The sequence below is a fragment of the Monodelphis domestica genome, chromosome 5, assembly GCF_027887165.1.
Source record: "Monodelphis domestica isolate mMonDom1 chromosome 5, mMonDom1.pri, whole genome shotgun sequence".
NCBI lineage: Eukaryota > Metazoa > Chordata > Mammalia > Didelphimorphia > Didelphidae > Monodelphis > Monodelphis domestica.
In genome coordinates, this window is record NC_077231.1 from 201,799,957 (window position 1) to 201,825,119 (window position 25,163).

The 25,163-nt window shown below is 37.4% G+C and overlaps 1 protein-coding gene across 2 annotated transcripts in view; it reads left to right on the forward strand.

Annotated features, from left to right (window-relative positions):
• Positions 1-25,163, forward strand: part of NRF1 (nuclear respiratory factor 1) — a 125,893-nt gene that overhangs the window by 55,109 nt on the left and 45,621 nt on the right. For both annotated transcript variants that reach the window (XM_007504301.3, XM_001366887.4), the window contains exon 5: positions 2,141-2,281. In XM_007504301.3, the coding sequence (XP_007504363.1) occupies positions 2,141-2,281 (141 nt within the window). The remainder of the gene's footprint in view (positions 1-2,140; positions 2,282-25,163) is intronic.

Below are 25,163 nucleotides of genomic sequence, written 5' to 3' on the forward strand. Positions count from 1 at the left end.
ACGGTAACACAGTGGATAGAATGCCAGGCCTAGAGTCAGGAGGACCTGGGTTCAAATCTGGCCTCACACAGTTATGTGACCCTGGGCAAACTACTTAATTTCAATTACCTAGCCTTTTTTGCCTTTGCCAGTCTTCTATCTTAGAAGTGATACCAAAACACAAGGTAAAGTTTTTATTGTGTTTTTTTTTAATGGCTGAAATGAATACACAACATAATAGTGGTAACGGTGATTTGCTTTTTAGAAGACTTCTAGTTGTTTCCAGCATAACAAAACCTAGTTTTATAATAGGGCCATTCATTTTTATTACAATATCTATTTAGTTACTTCTTTAATGGTAATTATTTCATACTACTCTGAAGTAAGAACTTGGCCTGTTTTTCTGTTGATTAGGAAACAAATGGCTCAAATGGAATAGAGTTTTCTATAAAGGATCGAGAATAATCTTGCCATGGCAACACAAGCTGATTGCAATATAGTAAAAATTTTACTTTTTATTAGGAACCAAGATAAAATTAATTTCTTGAGACATGTCAGTTCCCCAAGTTTTTCTTCTATTTTCCTTTTAACCCTAAATTGATTTAGCATACTTAGAACATTCTGTTTCTTTTCTGAAGAAGCAGGAAACTGCTAACAAACTAAGTTTTACTTTCCCATATACTAGAGTGAGAGTCAAGAAAGTGTCTCTTTTTAAAATTCTTCATGATGAGACATTCATATGCTGATTTTCTCATGGTCTTGGAAGTAAAAAACACAAGCCTCTTTAACATCTCTGTCATTAAAAAAAGTTTTATCCTATTTGCTTTTTTTAAGTCATCTTGGAGTGACATTTATTATGCAGGATAATTTTTATTAGGTATCCCTAAGCCTATGCCTTTTATTGTCTTTATATTTAGAAGAATAGCACTTTTTTCTTTTTAGTGGTTCCTCCATCCCTTTTTATGTTTCTTGCAAGGTGGGCAGACCCGTTGTTTGTTTTATGTCTGTTTACCCATTTGTCTTATGACAGAAATTTGTATGTGTACAATTATGCTGCTTATAAGAGACAAATTATATGACAGCACAAAAAAAAAGGAGAAAAGGGGAGTCTTCAATACCGTTGTCAGTAGTTGATCAGCTTTAACTCCACCACTTATGGTGAGTACCAAAGAGGAAGGGACTTTGAACTACAAGACGCCTTTTGCTCCTCTCTGTCACTGGTAGTGGCAAGTTTGTCTTGAGCCATTGGCTATTATCTACAGTTCATTCTTGTTAGACCTTCCTGTTTCCTTCCAGTTTGAGGACTTCAGTTAGATCTACTGCCTGAGTAGGAATCTGACCATATCAGAAAACCAGTGTTCAGTCAGGGCAGCAGTTTGAGTGTGTTGTTGAGACTTTTAGGGACATAAATTTTCCAATATTCCTAACTTTTTTTGTGGAAAATGATGATAGTTCTTTATTACAAAGTAAGACTCCTTGGGCAGGAAAAGAAGAATACATTTGGATATTAATATGATATAAACAAAAGACCTACAAAATGCCTTTGTTACCAAAAATAAATAAAAATAAAATTGACATTAAAATTCAAAAAGGTTGATAAAAGATCATCACAGACAAGTCAGTGAATGGAAAAAGGCACAAGATATAATGCCATTGTTATTAAATTCAGCACCTTAAATTTGGCCTGGGACTCTCTAGAAAGGAAATGAATGGAAAGTGTTGATTAAGTGTGTGCTAAGCACTGTACTAAGTACTGAAGACACAAGTGCAAAAACTAGACAATCCCTGTGCTCAAGAAGGGTCTCATTCGAATGGAAAAGGCAACACAAATATAGAGAACCGGTGATATGGCAAGTCTGGGGAGTCCTAAAGAAATAATTCTGAATGATCAGCAGTATTGCCATATAATATCTTTTTTCACTAGCTCCTTCCCATCAGTGTTACCCATAATTTCATCAGCCCTTTTCACTTAATTTGGCCTCAGCACAATGATGTCTTTGGGCCCAGCGGGTATTTTTATCTGCCAGCTGTGGAAGTGTTTGTTCACTGGGCTCTGCCAAGGCTTAGGGAGAAGGAGTCCCACCCACCTTCCTGTTGCCTAGCACTGAACTGTTCTTGTTGTTGGGCATCTTGTTTACGTGTGCCTCCTAATTCCCCACAGGTGCGCAAGTACAAGAGCATGATCCTTGAAGACTTGGAATCAGCCTTAGCAGAACACGCCCCTGCGCCACAGGAGGTTAACTCCGAGCTGCCACCTCTCACCATCGATGGAATTCCTGTCTCTGTGGACAAGATGACCCAGGTAAGGGGTGGGACATAAGGAGAAGACATAAAGAGAAGCTACATAGAACACACTTCTGGTAGCAGAGATATTGGTAGGCCTCTTATAACTTCTCAAACTTGTCCTTGGTTATACTGTGAATGAGAAGAGAATTGGAAGGATGGTGAGGTCCTGGCAGTTGTCCAGCAAACACTCCCTTCTAGTTATGAAAGAGAAAATATAGTGGCAGAGTTGGACTTTTAATCATGAGTCAGATGAGACTGACCAAAGATGAATGACTAGTGTAGTTCTCCTTTAGTCTTACCAGCATTTTTTTTTCACAAGAAATTCTATAACCCTTATTACAGGATAGGGTTGAATTTAGGGAATTCTTTTAGTATGTGGGACTTTCATTAAGTCGCCACCTCAGTTCCCCCTACCATTTTCCTAAAGAGCACTGCATTGTTGTCAAGAAAGGCTCCTCTCTTCATATAAGCAGGAAATAGGGGATTTAGAAGGAAACTATTGAATATCTGGCATTGATTACTGTCTCCTTGAGAAGAAATGTCATAGGTATGGCTAAGTTAGCTCAGTAAGTTCACTGACATCCCCAAGATAATTATAACTATTTCCATTTTCTTTCATTTTAAAAACTTAAAGAGGCGAATTGACTAATGCCCAAGTTTCCCATTTACAGCAAACTTCCTTTATTCTGTTAATTCCAATGATGTCCCAGAATTCTGAAATTGATCTTGGATCTTGACAAAGCTAAAAAGAGGTTCAGTAGAAACTCCAATGGGACCACACCAATGGAACCATTCTCAGTAGATGACATCTTCTCTTTGTGCAGCTTGGATAGGGACTTGATCTGGTATACGAAGTTATCATAAGTTATAAGAAACAAGCCTGTGCCATGGTAGTTTATAAAAAATCCCACTGACTTTTTTTGTCAACACCTAAATGATCTCTAAGTAATGATAAGGGAAATGCTACTCAGCCATCTCTTCCAAAATACCTATTATCAAAAGACCTTGGCACTCAAACTTAAAAGCAATTTAAAGAGAGAGTTCTTCAATGAGAACTAAGGTCTTATTCTTTTTAGATCTTAAATGTCAGGAATATTGAATATTGGCTATTGGCTTGTTATTTACAATAGACTTAGTCTGATAAGAAAGGCATCATTTTATGCTGATCCAAACTAAGAATAAATTTTACTTTAGTTTTAATTTTTTAATTCTATATTAAAAGTTCTATATTTCAGTCTATATTGTCATTTTTAAGGTCCTAGTTAAAGTAATAATACCCATATTTGCAACCCTGACTATAATATGATAGTTCAGTTGTTAGCCAAAAATTCCTATTAATCTGCTCCAGTTAGTGCAACAATAAGTATGATCATCCAGAACTGATCCATCAATAAAGATAGTCTGCAAACATTTGTAAGTGTTCTGAATCAATAAAAATTATTCAGTATAATTTTAATGATAAATATGTATTCTTATATTCTCATTTATTGAAATTGTTAATAAGAACAGTGTTCAGAGGGAAAAATGACTATTTCAACTTGGACATGTGGAATTTGAGATGAACAAGTTCTTTTGCAGATGTTATGATAATGGAAGCCAAAAAGATAAAATTATGTAAATATTGACAACTTCTGAAATAAAGGACCTTAAGAAAAGGTTTGGGTTTTTTTTTTTTAACTAAAAAAGTTTAAGAGATGGAGTGTCAGCTTTGATGTCAGGAAGAACTAGGTTCAAATCTTCCCTCTGATAGTTAATAGCTAGACAGGAGACCCCACAGGTCATAGTCTGTAGCCAAATCACTTAAGCTCTATGTGCCTCAAGCAATCTAGGATTTATCTTATTAAGTGGTAGCCCCCAAGCTCCATCCCACCATGCTTCCTATGTGCTTAGTGCTCTCGGGGACTTAAATACTGGCAAAAATAAAGCCCTTGTCCATGAAGAGATTACACGTTAATGGGGAAGACTAAATATGAAAGGGGGTAAGGAGGAGAGGGGTGTGGGGTTATGATAGAGATGTATGTAGGAGTACAGTCTGTTTGAAATGAAGATGTAATGGCTAGCATAGGTGCCTTCCTTAAATGGCAGTCCTGGAAGGAGCCATTCTTTCAGAGGGAGAGGCCTCAGGATTGGAAGATACTTCTGGGTTGTAAATTATAGGGCTAAAACGATCTCCCATGATGAAGAAATCAGACATCCTTCCCTTATTCACTGTTTAAAAATTCTCTGGCCTTAAAGTCATGTGCAGTGATATTGTAGAAAACAGTTTACTTGTCATAAATATGACACTTTTCAGAATAATGGCTAAACCGTGTCCCTACTTTATTGAACTTTTAGGAATGTTGGATAATAATATCTATCTTTGAAAGATTTAGCAAAATAAATTAATTGACTTTAAACATTTTCAAACTTACCTTCCTTAGAGATTTTTGAGGAATGAATAGGATCTACCTTTTGGGGATAGTCCGACTTTAATCCTGTCCAGAGACAGGAAGATAGATTAAATGACTTCTTTACACAGCATTGATTTTGATTATGGGTAGAAGAATTTTAATTTCTACTGAACGTATTCTTGGGAAATAATTTGTCTTGTTGGAATGTGTTAGAAGGTAAAGATTGAATTTATGTTGGAAACACTCATCTTGAGACTGTTTTGGCTAAAATTCACTCCCTTCTTATTTTTTCCCTCCCTTCACCTCTTCCTTTCTCTCTTATACTTGGTTTCCTCTCCTTATTCTCATTGGAGTAACTTGGATAGCTTTGATATTCCCTTTGAGTAATGATGCAACTGACTGGTAATTTTTCATGAGATTTCAGGGAAAGTGTCAGAAACACTAGAGTAGGTTCAATACTTGCCTCATTAGGAAGAAGTTGTTCACAGCAGTTGACATGTTTTTGTTAAAATGACAAATCATTTTTCAATTTAGGGCTTTAAATATGTAATAGAGTATAAGCATCATTGGTTCCACCCAAATTGCAGCCAAATACGACTGCTTGTTCTCTATAATCCCATTGCCATTATTTTTTCTCTATTACCAATTTTATAGTTCTATTCTCCTGAGTAGAGTTGTTTGACTGTACCCTGAAATAGGAACACAAATAACTAAAATTGAGTTAAATTTATGAAGAAGTTTTCAGTGTTGCAGCATATATGAAAAATTTTCCCTTAAAAGGTTATTTAGGATTTCTACTAATTCCCTGAATATTATAAATGGATCTTTATGATCAGTGAGTACACTTGACAGTAAAACAGTAAAGTACCCTAAGGGGAATTTCATAAATAAGAAAACTAAATGGAAACCTGTCTTTTCACGAGAATTGGGATGTTCAGAAATCTATTCATTTCAGCGTATGGCTTTCTTGCCATGACTTAAAAATAAGTTTTTGTTCTGGAGAACCAAACATCTGTAGTTTTCCTTTACTGCTTGAAATGTTACATGCTTAACTGTCTATTAGAGAAAACTCAGATCTTAAAGTAATTCAGGCCCCAACAGTTAAAAATGATGATCTGGAAATTAAAATCTAATAAGTTACAGGATTTTCAAGTTGCCTGTGAGGAAGAGATTGTCTTTTACTTTTAAAATTTTTTATGTTTTAATTTTAATTTTTTAATTTTTTCCATGGTTACATGATTCTTGTTGTCTCCTTCCTCTCTTCACCCTATCCCTCCCAGAGTTGACAAGCAATTTCACTAGTTTATTCATATATTATCACTCAAATCCCATTTCCATATTATTCATTTTTATAATAGAGTAATCTTTTAAAACCAAAACCCCAAATCACATACCCATATAAACAAGTGATAAATCATGTTTTCTTATGAATTTCTGCTCCCATAGTTCTGTTTCTAGAGGTGAACAGCATTCTTTCTTAAGTCCCTCAGAATTTTCCTGGATCATTGCATTGCTTTTAGTGGCAAAGTCAGTTACATTTAATTGTCCTACAATATTATAGTTACTATATTCAATGTTCTCTTGGTTCTGCTTGTTTCACTCTGCATTAGTTCATGTCAGTCTTTCCAGTTTTTATAGAAATCATGTCTTTACTTTTATAGATACAGAAGCTGAAGTAAATGTTTCGTTGGGAAATCTTTTTTTAAAATAAAGATATTTTTATTTTATCAATTGCATATGATAACAAATTTCCACATATGTTTTCTGAAGTTATAGGATCCAAATTGTCTCCCTATCTCCCATTCCTCCCCCTTCCTGGAGCTAGCAAGCTATTTGATCCGGGCTATATATGTGTTATCTACATCTTTGGGAAACCTTTTTTCAATGTTGAAATCCGTTTTTTTCAAACATCATATATTCTGCTATAGGACAAACCTACTTCTTTAACCAGAATCTTTAGGGCACTGGAAGTGTTTGTTTGGAGGAGGAGGATTGAAGCTATACTTTTAGGAGAAGGAATGGTATATTAAGAAAAGTTAATGTCAGCATTTATTTTTTAATAGCAACTTCCATGGGGTATCCTGCTATTAGGGAATATGAAGGCTATGCTAAATTTGTTTTCTGTCCACAGAAACAAAGAGGCAATGTAGTACGGTAGAGCATTTACTTCTGGAGTCACAGGACCTCGGTTCAAATCTGTCATCTAACCTGTATTAAATCTGTAACGTTGGTCAAGTCATTAGGCCTCAGTTTCTTTATCTGTAAAATGAAGAAATTGGACCAGATGCCTCTGAGGTCCTTTTTCAATTCTAGAGCCATGATCCTGTGAGCTTAATTATAACTACAAGTTGTCAAGCCTGATTTTTAATGACAAACTATGAAAAAAATTATATACTAGAAAGAATGCTTCATTTAAAAGTTGTCACCATGGGAGACTATTTCAGCACCTTTGTTATTACTCACAACATTTTTGGAGCTTCTTCTTTGAAATTGCCATTAGAGCAAATTTTCAAGTCATAAAAGACTTTATCAGTTTAAAACCCAAAGTGACACTGTCCTGTTATCCAAGTCAATGATTTTATCAGGTAGAAAGCCAGAAGGTTTTTGACTTTTTCAAAAATTAAATCTGTCCTCAGAAGACAAAGATTTGCCACTATTGACAACATTCAAAAGAGTGTGACATAGGTTCTGAAGGGATTTCCAAAAAGAGAGTGCCATATAATCAGAATATTAATCATAATTATGGCCCTGAGACATTGTAACATGCTGAGTCGTCAGAGAATACCCAGGGTTGTCCACTATGTCAAAGTATAGGCTAAGATACTATTACTCTGTAGTATTTGTTCAGTTGTTTTTCAGTTGTATCTAACTCTGTGACCCCATTTGGGGTTTGCTCAGCAAAGATTCACTAGAGTAGTTTGCCATTTCCTTCTCCAGCTCATTATATAGTAAAGTTTTATTCCTTTTTGTTTTTAATGTCAGTAACTTCTGGATCTCTTTCCTAACCATGAAAATTGAACCCTCTCTTTACAAAGTGAAACAGTTAAGCCAAAATATCTTAATTTAGTGACTAAATCTAACAGTATTTGCTATATTATGCTCAGATGATCCTCTCCCTCTCTACCAAGAGGGAAAGAAGTATGTTCCATTCTTTATTTTCCAGAACCATTATTGACATTTCAGTTACTCTGACTTAAAAGCTTCCTTTTTTTCCTTTTCCTGGTCATAGTCTTTGTGTATGTTGTTCTTTTTGTTCGGCCCATTTCACTCAACCTCTGTTTTGTGCACATCTTCTTAATGTTTCTTTGAACTTAAATTAGTTGTTTCTTACTGCACAGCGATAATCTACTTCCTTTATATACATTACAGATTGCTCAGCCATTCCCCCTTTCTGATGGGTACCCACTTTGTTTTCAGTTCTTTGCTGTCAGAAAAAGTGGTACTGTGATAATTCATAATAATAATAATAATGTTAGTGTTTATTGGATTTTCATTTCTATCTTTATTGTCCTCAGGTTATATGCTTAATAGTAAAATTGTTCAACTAAAGAATATATACAGTTACTAATTTTTAATGACTCTAGAATTGTTGTACTAATTCACAGATAATTAATATATTATGAGAAAGTTTTTTTTAGCAGGAATTGAAACAAAAGGTTTTCTTGTGAGCCCTCTGTTGACCAAAAAAAAAAAATTCTATTAATAAGTGGTCCATTTTCTGAGCTTTCAAGACCATACGTTAGTTAGCAGACAGGTTGTACAAAGGTTAGTTTTCATGATTACAGAGCTGTGGAATTGGAGAGCCTTAATGGATACTGGTTACATTTATATAATTCATAAATCCAGGAGTTATTATATTATAGATATATAAATAGAGGGCAGACAGGATAAAGTGAGATTAGAAGTGGGAACAGGATAGAAGTCTCAAAAATACACTTAGCACTTACTAGAAAGTGTTGGGTACACAGACCTAGAAACTGGGGAGGAGGAGGAAGAGAGGGATTGAGATGAGATTATCTGGGATAGCTGCTCGACTGAGCAAATTGGAGGAACAAAGTTATTAATCATGTTTGAGAAATAGGGTTCTAGCTCTTAAAAGGAAATATGCATGGGAACCCAAGGAAGAGAATGATCTTGAGTTTATGAGAAAAACACAAGCTTCTTTTTATTCAGCATAAATTAGATCAAATAGGCCCCTTTTTGTTTCTAATACAGGAAATATTTCTGAGCATTGAATTAGACTGTGGTCAGCATATAGAATATAAATAACAAAATAAATGGGAGGGCAAAAGACAGGTTTGGGGACATAAAGAATTATTTTTCTGTTACTAGTTTAGTTGAAGTTTACCTATGGAATTCTAATTTCAAGAAAATGTATTTTTCATCAAATATATGCTTGCTCCAACATGAAATTCCAGGAATGATAAAAAAAATTTAGCATAAAAATGATTGTCCTAAATGTTAGCTTTATTCATCTTTCCCATTGCTTCTTTCATCTGTTGCCATTTGATGAAAGAATTGTATTGTTTCAATAAGTAGAAAAGAGTAACAGTATCACAAAAAATACTTGTTCCTTTTCCTAAGAATATAAAATCCTGTAAAGAGGTTTAATGATGCAAACTCTACTGGACAGTTAAGCATTTCATTGGGTCTAGAAAATTAAGACTGACTTTGAACAGGTGCATATATCATCACTGGTATCTAGGTCTGAGAGGAAGCAAATTGTGGTCTGCCACTAATAGAATTTTATTGTCTTATTTCTTTTCTGTAACTCCTTTAACTTTTCCTTTAAGTATCTAGTTAATTCATTCTCTGTGGTATCTTTTATTTTTAATCCCTTACTTTCTGCCCCAGTTACCAAAGTCACACACAGCTAGGAAGTGATTGAGCTCAGATTTGAACCCTGGTTCTCTCAACTTCAGGCTTGGCTCTATATCCACTTTGCTACCTAGCTGCCTTTGGTAACTTTTTGTAAAATGTTTTCCTTGTTTATTTCTTTTAATTAAGTCTATTTCTGCTTTTGCTGTGTCTTAAACTCATGATTGCTACCCCTGCCTTTTTTTACTTCAGCTAAAGCATGATGGATTTTGCTCTAGCCCCTTATTTTAACCACACCAGTATCTTCCTGTTTCATATGTGTTTGTTGTAAATAACATCTTCTTGGATCCTGGCTGCTAATCTATTCTGCAGTGTTTTTCCTTCTCATTTTTCCTCTTTAAGAGACTGTTTTGCTTCTGGCCATTACCTCCCTTAATCAACTCATCCTTTTATTCCTACCCCCTCCACTTCTCCTTTGCCTCCTACTTCCCTATTGAGTAAAATGAATTTTCGTATTCAACTTTGTAAGTATATTTTTCTCTCCCTTAACCATTTCAGGAAAAAAAATAAGGTTCAGGTGTCACTTGCTCTTCCTCTCACCTTCCCATTCATTATATAAACTCTTCTTTGTATGACCCATTTATACAAGATAATAGTCCCTATTCTTTCCTTTTCCCCATCTCTCAGTACATTCCTCTACATTCTTCTTTTGAGATCATCTAAACATAATAAGAACATGCCACAGCTTCAGTCTAAATTAGACTGCTTCTAAAAGTCTTAGTGATATAAGGGTTACCTGTATCATTTCCCCATATAATAATGTAAACAGTCACCAAAAAAATTGTAAATAGTATAACCTTGTTTAGTCCCTTATGACTTCTCACTTGTTTAACACTCTATGCTTTTCCTGTTTTTGAATGTCAGATTTTCTTCTCTGGCCTACTCATCAAGGAGTACTTGAAAATCCTCTATTTTATTAAAAGTATTTTTTTTCCCCATGTAGGATTATATTTAGTTTTGCTGGGGTAAGATATTCTTAGTTCTGGATTCTTTGTCTCTTGTAACATCATATTCTAAGTTCTCCATTTCTTTATACCAGTGACTGCTAAATCTTAGGAGATCTTAACTGTGGCTCTGTGGGCCGTAAATTCTTTCTGGATACTTTAAATATTTTTAACTTAACCTAGAAGCTCTGGATTTTGGCTATAACATTCTTGGGAGGTTTCATTTTGTGATTCCTTTCAGGAAATGACACATGGATCCTTTCTATTTCTACATTAGCCTCTTCTAAAATATATGGGTAGTTTAATGATTTCTTATAATATGATATCTAGGATCTTTTTTTCAGCCCATGGCTTTTAGGTGTCTAATGATTCTTAAATTCTCTCTCCTTAATCTGGTTTGTTTGTTTTTTGGTTGCTTTTCCTATGAAATAATTGACATTTTTTCCTTCAGTTTTTATTTTTTTTTTATTTTATAGTATTTTATTTGATCATTTCCATGCATTTTTCATTAAAGACAAAGATCATTTTCTTTTCCTCCCTCCCACCCCCCGTGGCCGACGTGTGATTCCACTGGTATCATATGTGTTCTTGACTTGAACCCATTGCCATGTTGTTAGTATTTGCATCAGAGTGTTCGCTCCGAGTCTTTCCTCTGTCATGTCCCCTCAGCCATTGTAGTCAGACAGTTGCTTTTCCTTGGTGTTTCTATTCTTTCCTTCAGTTTTTAAACTTTGTTTTATTATTGACGTTTCACAGAGTCATTAGCTTCTGTTTGGTGATTCTCATTTTCATGGAGATCTTTTCTTCAGTAAGGTTTTGTACTTCTTTTACCAAGTAGCTAATTCTTTTTATCTTTCTTCCATAGATCTAATTTCTCATTCCCGCCTTTTTTTTTTAACTCTTTCTCATTTGGTTCTTAATTTTGGATGTCCTAGGAATTCTTGTGTGCTTGTGTCAGTCTTATTTTTTTGATATTTTTTCCCCATATTTTCAAAATATTGTCTTCCTCTGTGTTTATGTCTCAAATTTCCCTCTAACCTTATTAGCTTGCTCTTTCTAGCCAGTTTCTTTTTTTTGTTTGTTTGTTTGCTCATTTTCCCAGCCTACTTTTTTATTTCGAACATCAAGTTAGTTCTGGGTTTTGCTTACTTCTGGAGGATATGTCTGGACTGAGCTTCTGTTCTTTTATATCTTCTGCTGCTTTCATAACTCAAGTTATGCAGGCTAATGCAGCTGCAAGCTTCCAGTGCTCCCAAAGTGGGCTCCAGGAAGTAGTCTAATTGTTGCCCTCCAGTTTTTGCCACTGCATGTTTTCTGCTTTGGATTTGTTCATTTGTGCATGGATGACAATCTGGATACAGTCACTGTTAGGATACTGGGAGGTTCTGTAGGTTCAGAGTGCCTGGACTACTAACTTCCCCTTGGTCTGGGACATTCTTTTTACTGTTTATTCCATTACAGACTTATATGTTGGGCTAAAGGCCAGAACTGAGTTACCCTTCTGTTTCCGAGCTCAGTCACACAGCTACATTTTTATTTTTTAAATTTTATTTTAAAAATTGTCCCTCATGGTTACATGATTCATGTTGTTTCCTTCCCCTTTTCCCTCCCTGCTCTCAGAGTTGACAAGCAATTCTACTGGGTTATACGTGAATTATCACTCAAAACCCTATTTCCATATTATTCATTTTTTTTAATAGAGTAATCTTTTAAACCAAAACCCCAAATCACATACCCATATAAACAAGTGATAAATCATATGTTTTCTTCTGCATTTCTACTCCAACAGTTCTTTCCTTAGCTGTGGATAGTGTTCATTCTCATAAGTCTCTCAGAATTGTCCTGGATCATTGCATTGCTATTAGTAACAGAGTCAGTCACATTTAATTGTCCCACAATGTTATAGTCTCTGTGTACAATGTTTTCCTGGTTCTGCTCATTTCACTCTGCATCAGTTCATGGAGTTCTTTCCAGTTCTTAAAGAAATCAAGCAGTTCATCATTCCTTATATCACAATAGTATTCCATCATCATCATATGCCACAATTTGTTCAGCCATTCCCTAATCAAGGGACACCCTTTCATTTTCCAATTTTTTGCTACCACAAAGACCACAGCTATAAATATTTTTGTAGAAATAGGTCCATCCCCACCTTTTTTAAAATCTCTTTGGGATACAAACCTAGTACTGGTATTGATGGATCAAAGGACATACATTCTTTTAAAGCCCTTTGCACATAAATCCCAATTCCTTTCCAGAATTTTCAATTAATTCACAACTCCGACAATATACAGCAACATTTTTAAAACAGAACTTGTTCTGTGCTCAGAACTTGTAGTTGTTCCTGTCTACCCTGGATCACTAGAACTTGGTATTGGGTAGCAGAACTGCAAGATGCTACCTGTTCCAGCACCCTGCCTTGGTGTTTCCTGGCCTGGCACTGTCATATCCCATTTTCTATCCCTGAGCTCTAGAATGCTCTCTCCTACTGCCCCCATGTGCATATGCACCTGGCCAGCCCCTTTGCCTTCAATCTGCAGACCTTTCTGTCTCCTTAAGCCTTGCATTAGAAAAGTGACTCACTCTGACATTTTCTTGGCTTTCCCAATCAGAATTTGATGTGGCATATTTCCTAGGTTGTGTGGAGAAAGGTATGCTGGGAATGTAGGCAAAATGTTTCATTTCACTCTGCCATCTTGACTCCAACCATACCATATCTGTCAAAGATGATATAGTATGATTAAAAGCTGCCACATATTCTTTATGTAAAGGAGAATGATATTTAAAACAAAGCTTGTTTAGTTTCAACATATACATATTTAACACAATGAAAAAAATGTTAGTTATGGTCGGCTACTCCCAAGTTTGGAGCAGGCCTCTGTGACTATAGTGTGATCTCATATTGTGGAGAAAATATCTTCACTTTGGCAAATTACCAGAGATAGCAGTAGTTACAGACATGGAAAAGGGGGTAAGGAGATTTTGGGACAAACCTGTAGCTCTACATTCCAAGGTTTTTGTGCTGAAATTAAATCTTACTTTGTACTAAATGTAGTGTAGAACCTTGTTTTTACATTTGATATGCAAAACTTCATTGGAATGTAAGGAGAGTGCCATCCAGCGGTCTATCTGAGGGTCTGAGATTTTTTCTCTAAGTGTGACAATCTGGTTGAATTATGAGGTGAGAGATATTGTGTTCAAACCCATGTACGCAGGCATCACACATAGTGCTCTGCCATAGTACTGTGGTTTGTTTATTATATAGGGTTTCAAGTACATACTTCTTTGGCACACAATCAATTTTCTATATGTGATATTCTGCATTCTGATTGGATGTTATCAAATCACTTAATCAACATTCTTATGATGTTACTACAACAAAGAATTCTGTGATCATTTACTACATTTCTACAACACTCTGTGATGTATATGAATAACATGAATAAAGTAGTTTGTAGGTTAATACCCCTGTTGAGAGGATCTTTGTGCTTTTGATCAGCTTTCACTACTAATTACAATTGCTTAGGAGATGAATAACAAAACATTTTCATATCTAGGTGCAAAGTTAAAAGGCTACTTAAAGCAGACCGGATTTGGGATTTTCCTCAGTTTACAAATTCTGTTTTTCTTGTGTTACTTTGAAGTACCTGGCAATGCTGCCTGGTTTCTGTTCATCAACAAATTCATTGGTGTGTGATAATTGTGAGGAAAGACAATAATATAGTGTTCAAGCATTTGGCCAGTGTTTATTGTGGGGCCTTGGAGAATATCTCTGCTTGAGTGAAAGAAAGGAGGGGTGATAGGCACTAATCTTTCGGCTTTAATTCTGTAAATGCAATCTTTTAGGGTAATAACCTAGAGGGATTAAAGTGGGATATATATGTATTGCTCCTATAAGTATTTGCTCTCCTTATTTCTCCTCTATTGGGGAGAGAATAATAATCATGACAAGTCCATTAGTTAGGAAAGTTGGAGAGAGCGAAGTCACAGATGGTGGTCAATAAGGGGGTCTTGTTCTCAGGGGGCTTCCTTGCAGTTCCTGTCTCCCAAACTGTGACCTTGTCAGCCAGTGGGAGTCTGTTGGCTCCCTGCAGGAATACATTATCATGAGTAATGGTTTCTTATGCTATGTAACTGACAGCTTTCAAACTTTTTCCTTTGTGGTAATTAAAAGGTCTCAGAGGGGTGGCCAAACATAGAATTTTAACCATCCTATAGCCTTTTAAATCTCATTCAATACTCTCATAGTTTTATTGCCAAGGAAAGTTTTAGACTACTGAAAAAAAATCAAAGGATTTTGTATTTTTAATGGTATTCCATTCTTTTGATAAAAAGTTGGAACTGGCAAAAGTATAGCAAATCAGTGACCATCCAGTGTTCCTTTTTTTGGAGAAATGTAACTTATAGCATTTCCTGTTTCCACATATCCAATAAAAGCTTTCATTACCAAAAGGCATCTAAGTGCCTAGTTCCACATGAGGCCACATTCTAGGCCAGTGATGGGCAACCTTTTGAGCTTTGTGTGTCAAAATTTGCCAAAAAAAAGAGCATAACTCAGGTGGTGTGTCACTTCAAGAAAAATACCATAATTTCATGATATTTATAGTTTAAATAACAAAAATGTATAATTATAATATATAACTGTATTTAATAAACCAAAAACTAATCATTTAACTTACCTGCTTAGTGACTTCTTTGTTCATCTGTTAGTCAGTTTCTTTTGTTGGTCTTAATATTATTTAACTTGTGTGGGGTGCTGTGAACTAAGATAAGTGAGGGGGAGGGGGAAGTTTTTTAACTAACCTGCCTATTAATAACTTTTTTGTTGCTGAATTTCATTGGCTAAATCTTCAGTTGAAGGTTGGTATTTTGTATACTTCAAGCCCAACACGCGCTGCTGTCCTACTGTGCGCATGCTCCTCCCTGCCCCCATGGGAGCCCTACTCTCCCCAGCCACCTGGAATGTGCAGCCAGACACTCGCCCCCTGCCCCCTCAGCCAGCGCATGGAGCAGCCCTCCCCCTGGGCCAGGCTGGGACATGGCCACAGCCACAGCTGCGGGTGCCCAGCTCCCTGGGCGGCTGAGCCTGCATGTGACCGTGTGTCATTGAAAATGGCTGTGCATGTCAGTGCTGACACATGTATCATAGGTTCACCATCATGGTTCTAGGCTATACAAAATGAATTCAACAGATAAATGCTCATTCCTAAGCCAGACAGTACTGACAGTTGAAAAGATATAGACATAAAAGTAAAAACATTATACTTGCTTAAATAGAGACTGTATTTTAATCATATACATGTCACTGGTCAGTGCATTTTAAGAGGGCAGGTTAGTGGGGGTATTGTATATTTATGAATATAGAGAAAAAGACATTTGTTTACATAAATAGTACCTGTAGAATAGATACAAGGTATATTTAGGGGAGGAGAGTACCAGCAACTGGGGAGATCAGGAAAGATCTGGCATAGTTGAAGGCGGTCCTTGAGCAGAGTTTTGAGGAAAACAAAGGGTTTTCAAAGACAAAAGTGATCCTGGAGTTTGGTCCACATCTGGGGGCCAGCCATTGCATAAGCATGGAGTTGGAAGATGGAATGTCAGGTATAGAAATAGCAAGAAGGACTGTCCAGGTGGACCACACAGAGTCTGGGATAGGGTAAAGGTAGTTTGGAGCCACGTTTGGAAGGACTTTACCAGCTAAACTAAGGAGCTTATATTTGATTCAGTAGGCAGCAGAAGAGCCCATTGGAATTTACTAAGCAGGGGACTAATGTAGTCAGACATGCTCTTTAGAAAAAAATCACCATTGCCAGCTGTATGGAGAATGGATTGGGGAAGAGAGGGGAAAACTTAAGATAGGGATACTGATCAAGAGTCATTTAACAGTAGTCCCAGTGGGAAGGTAATCAGTACCAAAATTAGCATATAGGCATCAAAGTAGAGAAAAAGGGACAGATATAAGAGATGTTGTTGAGGTAGAATTGACAAGATTTGGCAACTTGATTGGATATCTGGAGTTAGGAAAAATGAAGAGTTAAATGGGCCTTGAGATTGGGGGACTGAAAGAAGTAGAGTGGGATTGGGGGAAAGAAGATGGGTTCAGTTTTGGACCTGTTGAGTTTGAGCTGCCTATGAGACATTGAGTTTGAAGTATCTGATACACAGTTGCCAAATGTACATATAGAGGGAGAGAGACAGACAGATAGACACACAGACACACACACCAGGGCTGGACATATATAGGATTGGAAGTCATCTGCATAGAGATGATTATTTAAACTCTTGGGAGCTGATGAGATGGATAACAAGGAGAAAAGTGTAGAGAAGGAATAGAAAAGGGCCCAGGGCAAAGCTTAGGGGCACATCCACTGTGTGGAGGCATGATATAAGTGACAAAATACAAAGGAGACTGAAGAAGAATGATCAGAAATAGAAAATGTGATTGGTAGGTTTGAGGGGCAATCAGGATTACATTGCCTTCCAAGAAGTTCACACATAGAATACAAACATGACACTTCTTGGATACAGATTGTTCCATTTTTATCTTTATTCTGGAGCACAGTGCCTGGGACATAGCAGGCACTCCATAAATTCATGCTGAGTTGAAATGAATTGAACTTGTCTGTGAAGAAAAGGAGCAGGATGGGATAGTAGCTCAATTATCTTGAAGATTAGTGTAAACCAGATGTGTCTAAAGGGAAGAAGTCAGTTAAAATTAAGATTTGTGACATCAAATAGTGATATCAAAAGGTAAGAGAGAAAGTACATTGCAGGTGGAAGGGCTTACCCTGTTGAGAAGGAAGATGGTCATTCTTTAAGTAAAAGGGTAGAAAATAGAGTCAGGGTTGAAGTGAAAGGTTATGGAAACATTTTTCTCACACCCAAAGTTTAAGATCTGTCTGTCCATGCAAACTGAGGGAAATAAGTATTACAGATAATGCCATATAGACTATAATAAAATGTGTGTGTGCATACACACATGGCTCTAGAAGACAACCTGGAAATTCACAATTCCAAAATAAAACAATTAAACCATTGTCTGAATTCTAACTATATGCTTCTTCATTCTGCCTTCTTTGATCAACTCACTCCTCTTTCCCTCCATATTTGGGACATGGTAGCATCTTCATTTTACCAGTAGGCTTAGTTCAGACTCCTTTCTCTGCTGTTTAAATGGTTCATTCCTTCAGTAGGAGCTTTGAAAGCAAATGCCTAGTCTGACATAAAGTGGAACATGTTTTTTAGAAACCTGCTATCTGATGGTTTGGGATGGGATCACTGAGGCTAAATTTCAGAATGTCCTGTCTGATTTCTTTTAATCTGGGTTGCCTAAGGCAGGAGAGATTGGTATAATAGGCCCTGTAAACCTGTTCTGGCCCCTTAAAATGCCAATTAAAGAAAGTCTTCATGCTTAAGCTTTAACTTTGCTGTTCCTGTTGATTGTCTCCCCAGTGGATTAAATACAAACCTACCTTAACAAGTTCCTTGAGTAGCCTGTGCCTCTGAAACTCTCTAGGACCAGTAATTAATCGATCTGGTAATGAGAAGTACAATATAGAATCTTGGGAAAGAGTCATTTAACTCTTTCACCCCTTGGAAGTCAGCTTTTCTTTGTTCTCACTGCTTATTAAGGAGGTTCAGCACTACTGATTGGTGACCTGTGTGAAAGTGGGTGGAATCCAAGGAATTTACAGGAATAGAGTGATATGTTTGCCTTTATGAATATGAATATTACATTTATATCTTTATGAATTCATGTTCAAAAAAAGTTCTTCCTATCAAAGTTTTTGACACTGTCCTATGGTTCAAAGTAAGAAACTAATATTTTATCAGTGGAAATGACATTAAAGAAGGGGCATCAACATCTGCTTTGCTGCTGCTACCTAAGAATCATGAGACCTTTCCATTTGCATTACCTTCCTCATTAGAATGTGAGCTCCTTGAGAGCAAGGACTGTCTTTTCTATTTGTATTGCTACAATTTAGCCCACGGGGCTTTACACATAATAGGCACTTAACATTATTTTCATCTATTCAGTAAGCCAGTCAACATTTATTAAGGACCTACTATGTGCCGAGCACTGTGCTCTACCATCTTATTTGATTCACACACCAACTCTATGAAATAGCTGCTATTATTTTTTCCATTTTATAGCTGAGGAAACCAAGACACAGAGGGGTTAAGGGACTTGCCTGGAGTCACACAGCTAGTTAGGGTCTGAGGTAGAATTTGAACTCGAGTCTTCCTGACTCCAGGTGCAGAGCTCTATCCACTATATCACAACTGCCTGAGATACAGAAGACAGTTCCTTCCTTTGAGGAATTCAAAATCGAATGAGAGAAACAAGTAAACAAATATGTACAAACAACCTATACACAAGGAAAATATGAAATGATTTTACAAAGGATGTCACCAGAATTAAGAGAGGTTTGGAAAAGCTTCCTGCAAAAAGATAGGATTTTAGCTGAAGTTTGAAGGAAGCCAGGACAGCCAGTGAGAAGAGTTTGAAAAGGGAAAGCATTCTAGACACAAGGGGCAGCCAGAGAAAATGCATGGAACTAAGAGATAGAGTGCCTTGTTTGTAGACTGTCATAAAGTAAGTTGTTAGAACACGAAAGGGTGTGTGGTGATGGCAGGTTATGAAGGGCTTCAAAAGCAATACAGAGAACATAATATTTGATTCGGATCCTGAAGGCCATAGGGAAACCACTGGAGTGATTGGACATTTGGACATTCATTCCTTCATTCATGGTGTCCTCAGCAAATGATGTTTTGCATTAGAAAATATTTTTAAATTCTCTTAGTAAACAGGGCAGTTTTCTGCAATTTGTTATTGACTTACAGAAAAATTAGGGTCTCTTTGGTTATTGCAAATTAATTTTGGCTTAGATATTGTTCTGTTCCTGACTTGTGGGACCTCATTTATTTGCTTTTCCATTTTTTTTCAGGAGTTTCAGCTGGTGTTAATCTATTACTTTTTCCCCCAAAGCACTTCATCCATGGATTTCTAGAACTAGAAAAGACAGTGAGAGACCCTCTAATCTATCCCCTTTTTTCAATTATTACTGCCCTTAAATCAATATTACCCAGACTTTGTTAGAGTCATTGACATGCTTGTGAACTTTCTAGGCTACCGAGGATTGAGGGAGAGTAGGAGTGGTCCAGCTCAAGTTTCCTTAGGGTTTAAGTCACCTTATCTTAAAAACACAGAAATATAATCTTATTTGCCTGAAAATAGGGAAACAGACTGATTTATCTCTTGAAGTTCCCTTCCATTCATTATTAAATCTAATGGAGATGAAAGACCATTTGTAGAAGGGATTTATTGATTGTAAATTGCACTAGATCAGTGATGACAAACCTTTCAGAACCTTTTAGGGACCCCGTGTTCCACCTCCTTCACCCCCATTACACGCCTTACCCTATACTCCCAGGCTGTGTGCAGTGCTCCAATCCCCCAGCATTGGTGTGGCAGGGCCTGGCTCCTAACCAGGTTGCATCAGGGCAGGGCAGCTTCCTTCTGCAGCCACAGGGGCCCAGGCCCTTGTACCTAGACACCCCAGGGATGGGCAGAGAGACAGGGCCACTGCCCAAGCCCAGCAGGGAAGGTGGGGGAAGCCAAGGCAGGGAGGTGGCTCAGACCCAGTGCCCCACTTCCTGCATTTGGGAGGTGGGGCCTGGGTGTCCACAGAGAGGTCTCTGCATGCTGTCTTTGGCATGTGTGCCATAGGTTCACCATCAGCATTAGATTATCTCTGAAGTCCTTTCCATCTCTAAGATCCTCTTATTCTTTTATTTTACTTTTCTTGCTTCCAATAAAATATTCACATTATATATCTCTTATGCCTGAAAATGTTCAAACTCATTTGCATATGAATATTCATGTACTTATATCAACTATTGTACCTTGTGGTCCACCTAATAAAACAATGGCAAAGAAAGTAAGATTACAGCCCCAGGCACTTACCCACCACACTTTGTTCTTCAACCTCTCCCTGTCTATTGATTTCTTTCCTATTGCCTTTAAATATGCCCAAGAGTTCTTCCATCCTTAAAAAGACCTACCTAGATCCTAACATCCCCTCAAGCTATCATCCTATGCCTCTCCTTCTTGAAAGCCAAACTTCTTAAAAAAGCTACCCATCAGGGGGCAGCTGGGTAGCTCAGTGGATTGAGAGCCAGGCCTAGAGACTGGAGGTCCTAGGTTCAAATCTGGCCTCAGACACTTCCCAGCTGTGTGACCCTGGGCAAGTCACTTGACCCCCATTGCCTAGCCCTTACCACTCTTCTGCCTTGGAGCAAGGTAAGGGTTTAAAAAGAAAGCTACCCATCACATGTAAAACCCAGTGGAATTGCTCCCTGGCTATAGGAGGAAGGGAGGGAAAGAACATGAATCATGTAGCCATGGAAAAATATTCCTAATTAATTAATTGATTGATTAATTAAGTATTTTGAAAAAAGCTGTCCATATTTGCTCCCTCTTTTTAATCTTCTGTTGCATTTTTGTCTCCCAACCTGATCCTCTGTTCTTATACCTCATCCATTAACTACTTTTTCCTCTTGGATATACATCTCCTCTCTGGACTTAGTGAGACTTTTCTCTCATCTTACCAGATCCATATATCTATCCCAGCCTCTCCCCCTGAGCGTCATTTCCACACTACCAATTGCCTATTAGATGTTTCTAGCCAGATGTCCCAGAACTACTCAGATTTAATGTCTATAACAGAATTCATTCTCTTTTCTCTGAAATCCTCTCCTCTGCCAGACTGCCCTATTTCTATCAAATATTGCACCATCTTTCCAAACTCTCAGGTCATAACCTTAGCTTCATCCTGGACTTCCTACTGCTCCTCATTCCACATATTCAGTCAGTTACCATAGCTTACAGTTTCTGTCTTCAATCACTTGTATTTGTGCCCTTCTCTCTATTTCCAGTGCTGTTGTCTTAGTTAAGATCTTTAAACCTTTGACCTGGATTTTTGCAGCTCTCCTGATTTTGGGCTCACTGCCTCCTGCCTCTCATTCCTCTCTTCCATCCTACATACTTCTGCCAAAGTGTTTTTTCCTAAAACACAGTTCTTCTTTTGTTTCTCCCCCACTCCTACCAACTCTATTGTTGAGTTCATTTTTTTAAATGTACCCTTTTTTCCCTTGGCACTGCCAACATTCTGGCTCAGGCTTTCCTGTCTCATGCTCGGACTATTTGCAATAGTATGATGGCTGATCTACCTGCTACAAGTCTTTCCCCATTACAGTCTATTCTCCTTTCAGCTGCCAACGTGGTTTTCCTTAAGCACAAGCCTAACATGGCACATGGAGGCACCTACGCACATACACATTCAGTAAAAACCAGTGGTTCTCTGTTGCCTCCAGGATTAAATTAAACAAAAAAACCTCTGAGTGGTTTTCAAAGCCCTTTATGACTGTCATTCCTCATTTTTCTAGGCTTCTTACACCTTACTCCTCCACCTCCATGTACTCTGATACAGTGACATTGGCCTCCTGTTACTCCTCAAACAAGACACTTCATCTCTCACCTCTGAGGCCTGGAGTGTCTTGCCTCCTTATCTCTGCCTCCTGGCTTCCTGGGCTTCCTTCAAGTCTCAGCCAAAGTCCTACCTTCCTCAAAAACCTTTGCCAGTCCCACTTATGTCTTTCTTCCGTTGATTATTTATTTATCTTTATGTAGTTTGCACATGGATTTTTTCCCCATTAGATTTTATCCTCAGCACTTAGCACAGTGGCTGGCACACAATAGATGCTTAATAAATGCTCATCTACTGGGGCAGCTAGGTGGCTCAGTGGATTGTGAGAGCCAGACCTTGAGATAGGAGGTCCTGGGTTCAAATCTAGCCTCAGACATTTCCTAGCTGTGTGACCCTGGACAAGTCACTTAACTCCCTTACCATTCTCATGCCTTAGAACCAATACACAGTATTGATTCTAAGAAGGAAAGTAAATGTTTTTTAAAAATGCTTATCCACTGACCTACTGGCTAACTCCACTGACTTTCTATTACTTCTGAGATAAAATACAGACTTTTTAGCTTTTAAATCCTTTCATGACCCTTCCTCCAACCTATCTTTTCATCCTTTCCCATTCTCTTTGTTCCAGTCAAACCAGTCTTTTATCTTTTCCTCACTCTCAGCCCTCCATCTCTGGTCCCAGTACTTTTTCATTGGTGACCTCATAGGTCTGGAATGCATACCCTCCTTACCTCCATCTCATAGAGTCCCTCTCTTGTAAGACAAAGCTCAGTCTCCCATCTACATGCTAGTACTTTCCCTCTCAAAATACTAATGTATTTAACAACTTAAAATATATTTGTACTTTTCTTTCTTTATTCTGTCTGTATTATACATGGGCTTCTTGTTTTTCCAATTAGAATATAAGCTGCTTGTGAGTCTTGGTTGTTTGATTCTTTGTTCTTGGCCTGAATGATTGCATTCTAGAATCTGAAAGAGCTCCTCCATATGATTTTTAAATAATTGTAGAGAAGAGAAGTGTCATGAGAACAGAGAAGAGTCTCCGATTTCCTGAAAAAGAAGCAAGTAGATTAAATTGAATTCTAGGCTGGTGATTTTAATTCTTGGGAAAACTTTAGAACAGATTATCACACATATGTTTGTGAGCATCTAGAAAGGAAAGTAGTGATCTCTAGCTGCCAACCTGGGCTCATTAAATACAAGTCCTGCCAGATTAATTCATTTCCTCTTTGCCATGAAAAGCTCTTCTTAGGAAGCACATTAGATACAATATATCTGGATTTTTTTCAGTAAGATATTGGACAAAGGCTCTGAACAGTATCCTTATTGGTAAAGTGGAAGGATGTGAGCTGGATGGATTTCAGAGAGGTTGAACAAGTGGCCCTACATACAAAAACACTGATTATTGGATAGAAATCATGCACTAGTACATTAAAAGGCTTCAAGTCTAGCCCAATTGTGTTCATCATTTTTGCAATCTTCATAGGATTTTAGCTCCTGAGATGAAAGGGACCTCAGAGGCTATCTAGTCCCACTTCCTCATTTTACAGATGAAAAAAATGAGACCCTGGGAATGGAAGAGATTTGCTTAAGGTCACACATGTATTGGTCAAATGTGGGATTTGAACCCAGGCCCTTTGTTTCTGCTATGCCTCCCGGTGATTGGAATGGAGTCAGAGATGAAATGCTTATCAACAGATTTGTTGATGACATGACTCTGTAAAGAGTCAATATGTTGTCTTAAAAAAATAAAGATCCAAAAATCTATCAAGAAACTGGAAAAGTAGGTCAAACCAAATAGGAAATTTATTAGGGATTTATGTCAAAAAAAATAAGAAAATCAATCCTATAAGAGAGTAAAGGGAGCACTTGATAAAAAAAGTCTTTATGAGGTTTGCAAGCCAACAATATTGCTGAAATACCAACAGTGGGATATGGTAGATAAGCAAGCAAAGTTGGTCTTATGCTATATTAATAGAAGAAAGTGTCCAGAACAAGGAAGATGATATCCTCTCTCAAACTCTGACATACATGATCAGACCACATCTACAGTATTATGTTCATTTCTGGCTGCCACATTTGGGGATAAATGTTGGCAAACAATACTTGGCCCCTCTTGTACTTGTTCTCCATTCTCATCACAGTCCCCGTACCCTGCTCTGACTTTACTTTCCTCCCTCTTCAATCTCAAATCAATAGTGAACCATTTCAACACTGTGGTATCCTATATTTTGAAGCCTTTACCCCCTTGTCCTGTCAGTGCTCTTATCTATGGCGAGTTCTCAGCCCTGAATTACATCCATCATCTGCTTTCTCTTCTTCTGTTTGTGAGTCACCAAAAGAAGCTGGAAGAAGCTTACTGCTCCATCACAAATTTGTATTCTCTAATCTCTGCTTGCTCAAGCTGATAGAGATAGTGTCAGAGACAGGATTCAAACCAATATTCTCTTGACTTCAAAGCCAGGTCTCTTCATCTTGGACCACAGTGTTTCCTTACTAAGTCCAAGGTCAGCTGTCTCCTAGTGTAAATCGAGGACAGATGTTACATAGTAGCAAATGCAGTGGATTCTTAGAGCCAAAAGATTTGGAGATTGTTTCTATATCCTTGAGCAAATAAATCACTTTGCCTGACAAAATGTCACTATTCTCACTTATATGATGAAGGAGTTAGCTAGATTAGCCCTAACGTTCCTTTTAGCACTAAATCTGAGATCCTTTCTGTGTGTGTCATGAGTTCCAATTCTAGTTTTATGACTGACTGTTTGTGTTTTTCCCTCTAGATGATTCAAGTTTGTTTTTTTCCTTTAGGAAAAATGGCATTGTTTTCCCCATCACCTCTTTTCAATGAGACAAGGAACTCTCAATTTGTTTTGGAAAATTCAATTTGTTTTGGAAAATAGGAATAACACGTTTGAAACAATTAGAGAAAATACTCAATAGTCTGTAATTGAATGCTCAGTCCTCTGGTCACAGACTAGGTGCTCTAAGAGATTAGACATTAGTAAGGGCTGGAGTAGTCAGGAAAGGCTCTGTGAACTTCAGCTGAGCCTTAAAGGATTGTGGGAATTTAGATGAGTATAGGAAAGGGCATTCCAAGTAGCATGACAGATAAAAAAGGAATAGGTCAAGGAATGAGCAGGGCACATGCATGTAACAGGAAATATTGGAAACAAGTTTGGATAGTTAAATCCAGGTCA